This window comes from Periplaneta americana, chromosome 9, assembly GCF_040183065.1.
Source record: "Periplaneta americana isolate PAMFEO1 chromosome 9, P.americana_PAMFEO1_priV1, whole genome shotgun sequence".
NCBI classification, from domain to species: Eukaryota; Metazoa; Arthropoda; class Insecta; order Blattodea; family Blattidae; genus Periplaneta; species Periplaneta americana.
Window position 1 is genome coordinate 103765033 of NC_091125.1, and position 12709 is coordinate 103777741.

The 12709-nt window shown below is 36.1% G+C and overlaps 1 protein-coding gene across 1 annotated transcript in view; it reads left to right on the forward strand.

The window, feature by feature from the left end:
- Positions 1-3388: 3388 nt before the first annotated feature.
- Positions 3389-12709, forward strand: part of LOC138706332 (uncharacterized) — a 63636-nt gene continuing 54315 nt past the window's right edge. The window contains exon 1 of the mRNA XM_069835469.1: positions 3389-3468. Coding sequence (XP_069691570.1) covers positions 3463-3468 — 6 coding nt within the window. The 5' untranslated portion in view covers positions 3389-3462. The remainder of the gene's footprint in view (positions 3469-12709) is intronic.

Sequence of the window (12709 nt, forward strand, 5' to 3'; positions counted from 1 at the left end):
TCTTCTACCCTTTCACATTACCAATCTACGTTCACAAATATTACAACTTCCTTTTCTTCTTCTTCTACTTCCACTCTTCTTCCTTTCTTCCATCTCCTCTTCTCCATTTCGTCTCACCTTGACCCTTCTTCTCATTCCGCTCCTCTTGTCCATTCCCCTCTCGTCCCTTTTTCTCCCTCTCTTCTCATCCCTTCTTCCACTCCTCCTCCCCTCGCCCCTTGTCTTTCTCAACTCGTACCTTCTCCTCCTCCCAGCGTCCCTTGTCATATTCCCCTTGTCCATTCTCCTCCTAATCTCGTCCATTCGTCTCCTAATCTCGTCCATACTCCTACTCCCCTTGTCAATTCTCTTCCTCCCCTCGTTCCTTGTCCTCCTTCCCTCGTCCATTCTATTCCTCCCCTCATTCACTCTCCTTCTTCTCGTCTTGTTCTTTTTCCTCTTCCCCTCGTCCATACTCCTCCTCCCTTGCACTTTCTCCTCTCTTCGTACCTTCTCTCCTTGTTCTTTCCTCTTACACTCTCCTCCCCTATTTTTCCTCTCATCCCCTACTCTTCTCCTCATCATTTTCCTTCTCTTCTGTTCTCTTCTCTCCTACTCTCATATAATTTTCTCCTCGTCCACATTATCCATCCCATTTTACTCATTCAGTTCCTTCTTCTTCCTTACTCTCTCTTCTTCACCTCTTTTCTTCACCATCTGATTCCTTTGTTCTTCTCATTTCTACATGACCCTCCGGTCTTCTTTCTTCATCTTTTATTTCATTTGTATTCCGTAGATCTTATATCAGCATTGTAGTTTTGAGATGTGGAATAAGTCAAAAGTTATGCACAAAAATTTACAATACATAGTAAGCAGATTAATTCAATTTACAAACATAAACATTATAGTGAATAGCGAACACCTTTCATATAACAGCTGAGACTAAGAGAAGGTAGATAGAAATTTGATGCGTGTCATGTATTAAAATTATGAATGTTTTATTTTTTTTAAATAAACCTTTAGCGGCAAAAGAATGCACTCACGAGGTAAGACCATATTTATAAACATTGGGAAATCTATCTACATGGTGTCCTTTCATACGAAACTGTCATCTTTATAGTAGTTTGCAAAATAAAAATATATTTAGTTTCAGATGATTTGCCCGGAATTATCCACATTTCATTATAGAAAGAAAGTATGCAATGCATGTTTATAACACCAATAAAAGATAAGGATTTCATTTACGTATAATAGGCAAGTTCAACTTAGGAATAATATAATCTGTGTGTGTTTTCCAGTTCAAGTGATTATCCAATTCTAAATCAAGACACTTTATGCTTATAGATCAGTTCCATTTAATGTAAGATTCCAGGAAAACTGAGCACTGTTATAATATGTACTAAAGTTTATTACACTGCTTTCATCAATATCAAGTGCTAGTTTATTTACTCTAAAAAATTCATTCATTAGATTTAGGGGAGAGTCGGGTAGTATCGGACATCGGGTAGTATCGGACAGTGCGTTTCTTTCATTTACCACCATATGGTAGTACCTGAATGACATGGTTACGTTTCTCTATGCGACATCACAGAAACGTAACCCTGTCAATCAGGTACTATCATCGCGTGGTAGATGAAAGAAACTCACTGTCCGATATTACCCGATGTCCGATACTACCCGACTCTCCCCTAACACTGCATTACAAGGTGTTTGTGAAGTGAAAGTACTGTATACTGCAAATAAAATTACCTCTGATAAATTATTTATGGTTGAGGAAAAACCATTAACAGGAACAATACTGGATCTGAAATCTAACCCTAAGGAGCTCAACGTTTAACATTTCTGAATTCTTAGTAGCTCGTGGCTATTTGACACATTTATTTTCACTTTTTATTTTTATTTGATTAGGAATAAACCAACATAAGTTCTTATCTTTAATTCCATTTACCAATATATTGTGATCTACACAGTCAAATGCTTTAGCTAAATCACAAACTATCCTTCCAACATGTAATTTTGAATTTATAGAATTCAGAATTTCTTCCACCAACCTAAATCCAAACTGCTCTAAAATCAATGCAATATTGTTGTATTCCAAATAATTATACAATACGTTATACATAACTTTTTCAAACACTTTTGAAAATGTTGTTAATAATGATATTGCCCATAATAAAATTAATATAAGTTCATTTATTTACCTTTTACATATAGATTTAACCAAGTTGCATTAACAAATCGCATAAACAGCTTAAAGGAGAAGAAATTATTTCAGAACAGGATTCTATAACTTTATTTTGTACTTCATCATATCCTTACTTACTTATGGCTTTTAAGGAACCCGGAGGTTCATTGCCGCCGCCCTCACATAAGCCCGCCATCGCTCCCTATCCTGAGAAAGATTAATCCAGTCTCTACCATCATATCCCACCTCCCTCAAATCCATTTTAATATCATCCTCCCATCTACGTCTCGGCATCCCCAAAAATCTTATTCCCTCCAACCTCCGAACTAACACTCTATATGAATTTCTGGATTCGCCCATTCGTGCTACATGCCCTGCCCATCTCAAAGGTCTGGATTTAATGTTCCTAATTATGTCAGGTGAAGAATAAAATGCATGCAGTTCTGTGTTATGTAACTTTTTTTCATTCTTCTGTAACTTCATTTCTCTTGGCCTCAGATATATTCATAAGCACCTTATTCTCAAACACCCTTAACCTCTGTTCTTCTCTCAAAGTGAGAGTCCAAGTTTCACAACCAGTAATATAACTGTTTTATAAATTCTAACTTTCAGCTTTTTTGAGAGCAGACTGGATGATGAAAGCTTCTCAACCGAATAATAAAACGCATTTACCATATTTATTCTGCGTTTAATTTCCTCCCGAGTATCATTTATATTTGTTACCGTTGCTCCTAGAGATTTCAATTTTTCCAACTCGTCAAAGGATAAATTTCCATTTTTTATATTTCCATTTCGTACAATATTCTGGTCACGAGACATAATCATTTACTTTGTCTCTTTATCATATCCAGAGGAATTAAAAAAAAATCTATCCAGTTAGAATGAAAAAATCTACTTGAAAATACCTACGTCGAAATCAACAATTCCTTGCAATACAAAAGGAAAAGTTTGTGAAAATATTTACACTACATACTAAGTTGTTTGATGAGAAGTGATACGTGTGCAAAATATCGCATCTAATGTGTCAATGCGCCTAATATTTGAGCATCCAACACGTGTGTGAAATCTCAGTGTAAATGAACATCGAGAAGAGTGTTAGATTAGGCAGTGTAGTGGCGCATCCAACAGGTGAGTAGCGTTCCACTTGCCTACTGACTGCCTCTTCCCATTGGCCCACGGCGCCGAGCCCGCACTCTATATAAGACAGGTTAATGACCTAATTGCGAGACTTTGTGCTCTGACATGTGCCTGTGAAGTGCCTCACTCCTTACTGCGGATTTGTAGCCATCACCGGAACCATGAAGGTAAGATATCAGTCATCTCATTTTACTTTCGGGCGTTTTCTTACGAATCGCGACCATCTTTTAGTCCTCTTCAGCTTATTAGATCCACTTGATTGGAAAGTGTTATCTGGTTTTAGACAGTCTCAGCAGTGTGATATTAACGAATGTTTCATACAATTCGGTGGTATTGACAGATTTCATATTCAGATACGCCCAAAAATTAATTTCGGTCCTAAAGAATGATCTGACCAAATTACATCTAAAACAATTTTAAATCTACACCTTTCTTACCATCCTGTTTTATTGTTATTATTATCATTATTATTATCATCATCATCATCATTATTATCACTATTATTATTATTATTATTATTATTATTATTATTATTAGGCCTATTATCATTATCATTATTATTATTATTACTATTATCATCATCATCATTACCATTATCATAAGCCACCGACGTGGCTCAGTCATTAAGGTGCTTGTCTGCCGGTCTGAACTTGCGCTCGGACGTGGGTTCGATCCCCGTTTGGGCTTATTACTTGGTTGGGTTTTTTCCGAGGTTTTCCCTAACCGTAAGCTGAATGCCAGGTAATCTATGGCGAATCCTCGGCCTCATCTCGTCAAATACCATCTCGCTATCGCTAATTTCATCGACGCTAAATAACATAGTAGTTGATATAGCGTCGTTAAATAACCAATTTAAAAATCATTATCATTATCACTATTACTAACATTATCATTACCACTATCATTACTATTATCATTATCACTATTATTATTATTATTATTATTATTATTATTATTATTATTATTATTACTGTTACTATTACTATCATTAATATTATATTAACATCACCACACCATAATCTTAATTTGTCATCTATGTCCTGACATAATGAACGGAACATCATGTTGGCCACAACTCCTTTTCTTACCGAAACCGTAAGACAGTGGTGCATAGTCAAGACCGTACGGGCAAGCGCGTAGGCTACCACGGGCAGATTGCTCTGCGCGCGGGTTATTTCTCTTCCTCTACAAGGACGCACTGAAAGAGTGGTTGCAGTGCAAAGGTTGTTCATGCACAAATCAGGTAGAGCAGGAAATTTTCCTCGTTTTCAAAATGTATTTGCCACCATTTGCACAATATTTTTAAGGTACAATGGTCTCCCCTACTAACAACACATTACCCCGTACTGGTGGGATGATCGTTCACATCATGAGCAATCAGTCGGCTGATGGGCATTGGACCTCCATGAACTGTCGCGCCACGGATAAAAACTTACAAAAATCTGTTTATATGGAACCAATTTCAGTTTAATGTGAAGCCGCTAGTGTGTTATTCTGTATTTATACTTCGTTTCCTTTATGGGAAGGTGATGTACTGAAGAGGAAGTTAGGAAACCCGACAAAACTTAAGAAAGCAAATAAGCAACATTTTTTCACGAAATCAGTACCGTTGTACAGGCAATTGAACGATGAGTTTTGTGACACTTCATTATTCTCATCGCGTCCCCTACTTGGAGACAGAGGTCAACAATACAATAAATATTTTGTGACACACATTCTTTGTAATATGCCAGACAAGAACTATCCTGCACATTGCAACTTAGTATTCCCATTGCATGCAATTATTATATTACTAGTTGATTTTCGCAAACACGTTCCAAACTTGTCCTTGCAAAGGAACACAGCTCTTATTAAACATGAATTTGCGGGAAGTCGAGAAGAAGAAGAGTTACAGCCCTCGTAAATTAAAAATTGCCCGATATTGAGAAGTTCTCCGCTATTGGAAGAATGGTACATACAAAATACAACTACCGTATTGTGATACACATCTTATTTATTTTGAATTCCTCAGTAATTTTTAAGTAAAAAAGAATTGTTTATATAGCTGTCCGTGTCGATTATAGTGATGGTCCGCTATTGAGACGGTATTTTCTCTTTTTTTTTATTGGGTTATTTTATGATGCTGTTTCAACATCTAGTTTATTTAGCGTCTGAATGAAATGAAGGCGATAATGCCGGTGAAATGAGTCCACCCCGGACTCATTTCACCGGCATTATCGCCTTCATTCCAGCACCGAAAGTTACCCAGCATTTGCTCGTATTGGGTTGAGGGAAAACCCCGGAAAAAACCTCAACCAGGTAACTTGCCCCGACCGGGATTCGAACCCGGGCCACCTGGGGTATTTTCTCTTAAGAACGCATGTAATTCTGCAGGAGAATCTCAAAGTGTCTGTCATTGAGAGGTTCCTTGAAAATAAGTTTTACTGTATTTCTTTACTACGTTCTTTCTATGCATATCAATCGAATGTAACGTGCGTTAACCTCAATTAAATGGTGCTTAATAATATCCGTATATTGACTAAGGCTTTAAGATTCCTACATACAATTTTTTAGGCATATACACCAGGCCTGGACGTTATTAACTCGATTGGGTTATGCAGACCACTACTTAACTTCCCACTCCACCTTCCCCGACTGAGACAGTAATATTTTGATACGATGCCATACTAGCAGACAGAAACGTCAGTGACGGATTGTATCAGGCAGGTATTATAGCTTTTAAGAACTTCCGGTTCTCGCCGGTTGCCTAAAATCAACTACTGATTCACAAAGCCTTACTGCGCGTTTGTTTATAAAGCGGAGTAAGCAGAAAGGTCATGTGCGGGGTTTCTTCTGTGTCTTTCACTTGCCCACTTATGCCCAGAGCTGATACACACTAACATAGTCGTCGTCGTCTTCCTAACAAGTATTAGGCCGAGTGGCCTGTTACAGTCTGAAACTAAATTTTTTTCTTTTCGTCATCGTTATAATCCATCTTTGTCATCCGAGGCTTCTGTTGAGACTTGAAAGCAATGTGAAAATAACGCTCAATGGGTTGCTAGCCCAGAGAGGTACAATGGGTGGGGTTCCCACCTATACAGCCTTTCCTCTGCATATGACATTTCAGTTATACCGCTGGTACTCGGTCCCCAGAGCCTCGTTCGTTCGAAACGGGTTGCACCACGGGAAGGTGAGGATGGGATTTGGGTAGGAGAGGTTGTAGATGGAATGCACATCACTACCTTGTAGCAACCCACTAACATAGTGCAGGTATAGGAATATCTTATGCGAAGTTTTACTGTTAGATGGCAGGGGCGTTCCATGCGACATAATATGTTGTAGGACTATATTATGTCATATGCTATAGGTGATTATGTTCTCCCGCTTGTTGGTTTCTGTGTGTGTCAAAATTATATTTATAATTATTTTGTATAACCTAGTAAACTATAATTTAATATAATTCAGTATTTTCTTATCTCATAATTTAATTTAATTTACAATAAATAATAGCGTAAATTTGTATAATACTGAGTGATTTCCCTTAAAAGATGGATGGGGAAATCTACAGTATGCAGAATACAGATACGAGTAAATTGAATATTCATGATCCTAAATAAGAACAGGATACGCAGTTACCAACGTGTTTTTTTCCATAGGGAAGGAACTGTCGAGATTGAATTCCTCGTATTTTTTTCTCTAGTTTGCAGAAAGATCAAATGCAATGCTTGATAAGATGATATAATATGATCGCAGTAGTATCACGATTATTCCTGTATTTTATAGGTTAAGGACATGCAGTTCTGAATACTATGTAGGATGATTGTGAAAATTCGAAGTAAAAACATGGCTTTAATAACTAGTCTACAACACATTAAAAGCTTATTCACGAAATAAATTTCACTATGGATCATCCTGGATAATAAATATCCCAGTTAATCGAGAGTTTACTCCAGGCGTAAAATACTGGCGTAAATTTGGGGGCTCCTAGAAGTACTGAATAGAATCTAATTGTGCCGAGCTTCCATATCTTTTTATTAATTCCCTATTCCAAAATGAAACTGTAGCCAACAATTCCTTACTTGAAGTAGTTATTTTTGTTTAATAGCTAACACTTTCGAGGCGCTATTTAATTAGTTAAATATTTTAAGGTTTAAAGCATAGGCTATATTCAGAATATTTCGGGACCTGAATGAAGACAAAAGGCTTTTCCTTGTATTACATATAGGAACACAGCAAAAATTTGGCTTTTTAAGTTGTTTTTAAGAGTATTTAATGTACTAATACACTACGTAAATCCTCAATGTTTATATACCGGAAAACAAATGCACACGCAAAGCGCATCCCTCAAAGTACACGCGCGCTCTCTGTTGGTGCTAGTTCAGGATATCCCTATTATAGTAACGTCGCTGTTATTTCCGGCATGACTCCTCTTTGCTTATGCCCTAGGAAGTGAAGCTTCTATAAAGTCTAGGTAGGTAGTATCGTTTGCCATTTCTGTTCTTTCGTTGCCGAGCTACCAGACAAGGAATCTATTTGCCGCACCGTTAAACATTATCATGTCGTAGCTCCTGTGATAATAAATCAAATGCATTGTAATTGAGCGGCAAATAACGTCCTCGTGTGCTTTGTGGGAACGCCAACGAAAGAGCCAAAATGGCGGGCGATTATATTAAGTATTTATCGAGCCTTAGAAAGTGCGCAATGTCATCAGCAGCGAATCACAAGACATGTTTAAATTTAGCCGACTGCAACGTGATTGGCTGCCGGAAATAAGAGCGACGAGACTATAGCTTTGTGAAGGAATTAAGAAAAATATTCACATATTGTATTCATTATTTCACTAATATTGATACCGTCAACATTAACATTCTGTACTTATTTTGAAATGTTGTCTTTCACTCACCATTGTACCTTTGAAACTTTCAGTGGTGATAACGTGGACAATAGTGGTTAGGTATTGTACCATAACCACCTTTTTCTGCATTCTACCATTCCTCATTCTATTATTGTTTTGTTACTCAAAGAATATTCATCAGTTCATTTAGTTAAAATGTTTTACCTATCTTAAATCTTGAGACTGAAATTTACCTGTCGAACATATGCATGTTAGTTAAGCTAACAAATTACATTTTTTATTCATAATTAGGACTATTCAAAATATTTATGAACCTCTTATGTGTATGACGTAATTTGCCATGACGATGAACTATCAGTTTATAATCCCAGTTGAAGAATTTCCCACAAGTCTTACAACTTCGAAAAAGTCAGACATTTTTATTGATTTAAATTAATGGAACAGAAGTTAGAAAATTAGAAAGTACATAAATCTGATCACATCTATTTGTCTATAAACTTCGCTTATCGCGTACACGGATATATATTTTTTTCTATATTTATTTCCGTACATCAGTAAATATCTAAGCTGCTCAAAAATTTCATTCACCTCATTTACAACATAATAATAACGAAGATTCTGATTTGTTAATTTCACATTTTCCATTCATTAAATGTTATGTTTTATTTAACGACGCTCACAACTACCGAGGTTATATCAGCGTCGCCGGTGTGCAGGAATTTTGTCCCGCAGGAGTTCTTATACACGCCAGGAAATCTACTGATATGAACCTGTCGCATTTAAGCACACTTAAATGCCATCGACCTGGTCCGGGATCGAACCCGCAACCACGGGCGTAGAAGGTCAGCGCTATACCAACGGCGCCAACTAGGCCGACTCCATTCATTAAATTTATGGAGACAATTATGTAATATTAGTTATGAAAGTGACATTAATTCCCTTAAGGGCTATTCGTTCTACGTATATTTATGTAAACGAGATTTTACACACACTCATATCTCCGCAAAGAACACTGCGCATTTTAGCTTTCACTTTTCTGTAATTACTATATTAGGTTGTTTATAAAGTAGTGACATTAATAGTTCACCAAACTATGCAAGTAGAAAATACTAAAAAGCAGCAAAAGTATATTTTAGTACCTTCACGAAAACTCGACTTTCAGTATGGCTGACTGAGAGAAAATTAATTTTGGAATGCCTTTGTAAGTTTGTCTGTATCTCTCTTCTTGCCTGTATGCAGTTTTTTCTCTCAAAAGAATTGGAGTAAAGTTATTACTACTTATTGTTCTGAAAGCTTGGGATAAAAAAATTAAGATTAAAGAACGTGTCATTCATTCACTTCTATTTGCGATGACCAAGTGATAATTTGTCGATATCACGAAGATGCTGAATTTATGATGAGAAAACTGGCAGACGTCTAATAACATAGGCCTAGAAGGTCTTAAGGTAAATTTTAGAAAGACTGAGTATCTGAGAGTAGAAGAGGAAAATAAAAATGTATACCTACTAGATGGTATAATTAAGCCAGCGATTCGGTTCATTTATCTGGGATTAACCGTTCACAAATTCGGCAACAGTGAGAAGTAGATAACCGAATAATCCAGACACGCTCAGCAACTATTAAGCAATTCAATGGAAAGCATGATGGAAATATTCAGAGTGTCAATTAATACAGATAAACACAATATAATATTTGTTACTCAGTCAAATGACAAATCAATGTAAAATAATGACTTATATTATATGGTCATTAAGTTTTATATACATGAATTACAAATTGCAAATGTTTTCGCCCATTCAATTGTGCCTGAAGATGCCTGAATGGGCGAAAACGTTTGCAATTTGTAATTCGTGTATATAAAACTTAATGACCATATAATATAAGTCATTATTTTACATTGATTTGTCATTTGACTGAGTAACAAATATTATATTGTGTTTATATAATTCAATGAAATTCTATGGCACCGAGGTATTCGGCAAGGGACAAAGCAGTTGATACTCAAAATCATCACACATCATTGAGACTAGAAATAAACAAAACTAACTGCAGCTCTCGCTCGCTGTGTTCGTTGCATTTGTCTTTCGAGTCTCGTCTTTTAACTCTCATGCGCTTCGAGTCTTGCTTATCATTCTCGAAATAGCATTTGGTCGGCGTGGAAAGATTTCGTAACTTTGAATAACATACATCATTGAAATAAATAACATTAGAGATGATTGATACAAAAAGACAAAACAAAACAGAATCATAGTTATAAAAATGTTCTGGTTCTATTATCAGATATTACCTATGGTTATACAAATAAAAAAAAATTCTCAAATAAATGTGCATTTCTAAGAAACATGAAACGTAACGTTAAATAAAACGTTAATGTTTTTTTTTTATTTGAGATTGTACACTTGATCTCAAAGATATGAAAAAAAAATTCCTAGCCTTTTAATAAGGGCCTAGTAACTAAATAAAGACTGGGGAACGGATTATTATACACTGAAAGGTAGAGGTTATGTTTCAGATAGGCTATACGTACTACACGACCAAGGCGGGAACCGTTTTGTTTGGTGGCACTGCGATTCGCTTCACAACACAGGCCGTGTTGTAAAGTCCGGATCAGATGTAAAATGAAGCACATGCTGAACTGCGCTCTTGTTTCATTATTATTAACACGTTTTATATGTTCGTATGTATAGTTAACTTTATTGTTTAGTTTTATTTTACCATATGCTTACACATATAGGAATCTATTCAGAAAACACACCACAACATCGGTGTTCGTAAAGGAGGGAACATGACTCGAAAGTAACGTAAACTAAAGTAGGCATTCTACTGTATTTTATACAATATTTCATTTGATACACATTTCTTATCTTAGCATATTAAAGTGGCCGAACACCGGACATCATATACAGGAAGAAAGCACCCGGTATAAAACCATCAATGGGCTATTATGCTATTATTATGCTATTATTATTTCTCTTTGTAATATTTTAGTATTCTGTTCCTTAACTTTTTGTTAAATTTTAACTGCTTGTATACTTTGTGACCTGGTAGAGTGTAAGAGAAGGCCCTATGGCCTTAACTCTGCCAGTATGAATAAAGAATTATTATTATTATTATTATTATTATTATTATTATTATTATTATTATTATTATTATTATAAGTCGTTGACCTGCATTGCTATTTGACACGTTTACGTCTTGCCAACATTTGTGGACAGTGTAATGGGTATGGAACCATGTTTCGTCCAAGTAAATAACTGACTGCTATGTCAGAGCGTTCTATTAGATATTTCCTTTTATCTATACATTTTTTCAATGCAAACCCCATGGATAGTATGAGTTTTCGTAAAGTTTCCTTGCACTCTTTAAAACCTATCTCTCTCTTACAAAATTTATGCAACTTTCCTATTGTTGGAAGCCCTTTGTAGAGACTATAACACTTATGAACTTCTCTTCTTATGATACATTTGTCCATGTCGTCTAATTCAACCTTATTTTTCAGGTCGTCTAACTTTGTTTGGTGTCGATATTTCTACACCCTTTTCCTCACATTCTTTATCTTCCTTTCTAATCCTGCTAATTGTTTCCTTATTTAACTTCACAATAGCTGCAGCACGATCTGTTTTCTTCGATAGAGGCAGGAATAAACCAGTTGTCTTTTCTTCATCACAAAACTTTAAGACATTATAAATAATGCTCCGCGCTTGGCTACAAAACAAAGCGGCATTGCGACCAGATTGAAACGCTAGTTATTGGATGTGACGACACTCCAGCAGTAAACATATGCAGCGAGCACGGAGTTCCTCATTCTGCCACGACGGGTCCCGCCTTGGTCGCGTAGTATATAACAGTTGTCAAAACAGATAAAAGTTCTGTATGGTATAAACAACTGTGACGATTCAAGGCTGCTTGACGTTCGAGTGTTGATTACTCTCGATGTCTTGAACGTATGCTCGATTCATTCACAAGCAGTTAACGACGACGCACAGTGGTCCGGATCGCTAAAAAGCCGGACAAAAGTCATTTTTCAAACTTCATATTAAAAATACAAAATTACCTCAATAATAATCCTCAATAGTCATTCTAATAAGACCAAGTGTTTTTCGAAGAATACTTCAAAGGTTCTGGTCAATAGTTACGAGCAAAAGTGACACAAATCTTTCGTGATTAATTCTGCGATTTTGTAAGTGATTTTTGAACAATGTGTCTGCCTTAACAATGCAAAATAAAATTCTGAGAATATTTTTATGAATGTATTACGGTCTTATGTATAGGGAAAAATTATAATTATCATTGTTTTTTGTTTCTAAGTTCTAATAATAAATACAAATTTTAATGCTCGTGTTTTGCGAAAAAATAAAGAATGTTTTAGAGTTTTAAAAAAATGTTCACGAGTGTACACCGTGAAACTTACATATTGTATATTGGTAGACATTTATAAGTTCGTCACTGAAGGTTTTATCTGCGGAACCCTGCAGAACTGTGAATCGTGACCTCCAAATCATCCCCATGCGCGTGGTCCGTCAACACATGTTGCGAGATAAGCACGCAGTAAAATTTATGTTTGCATATTTAGA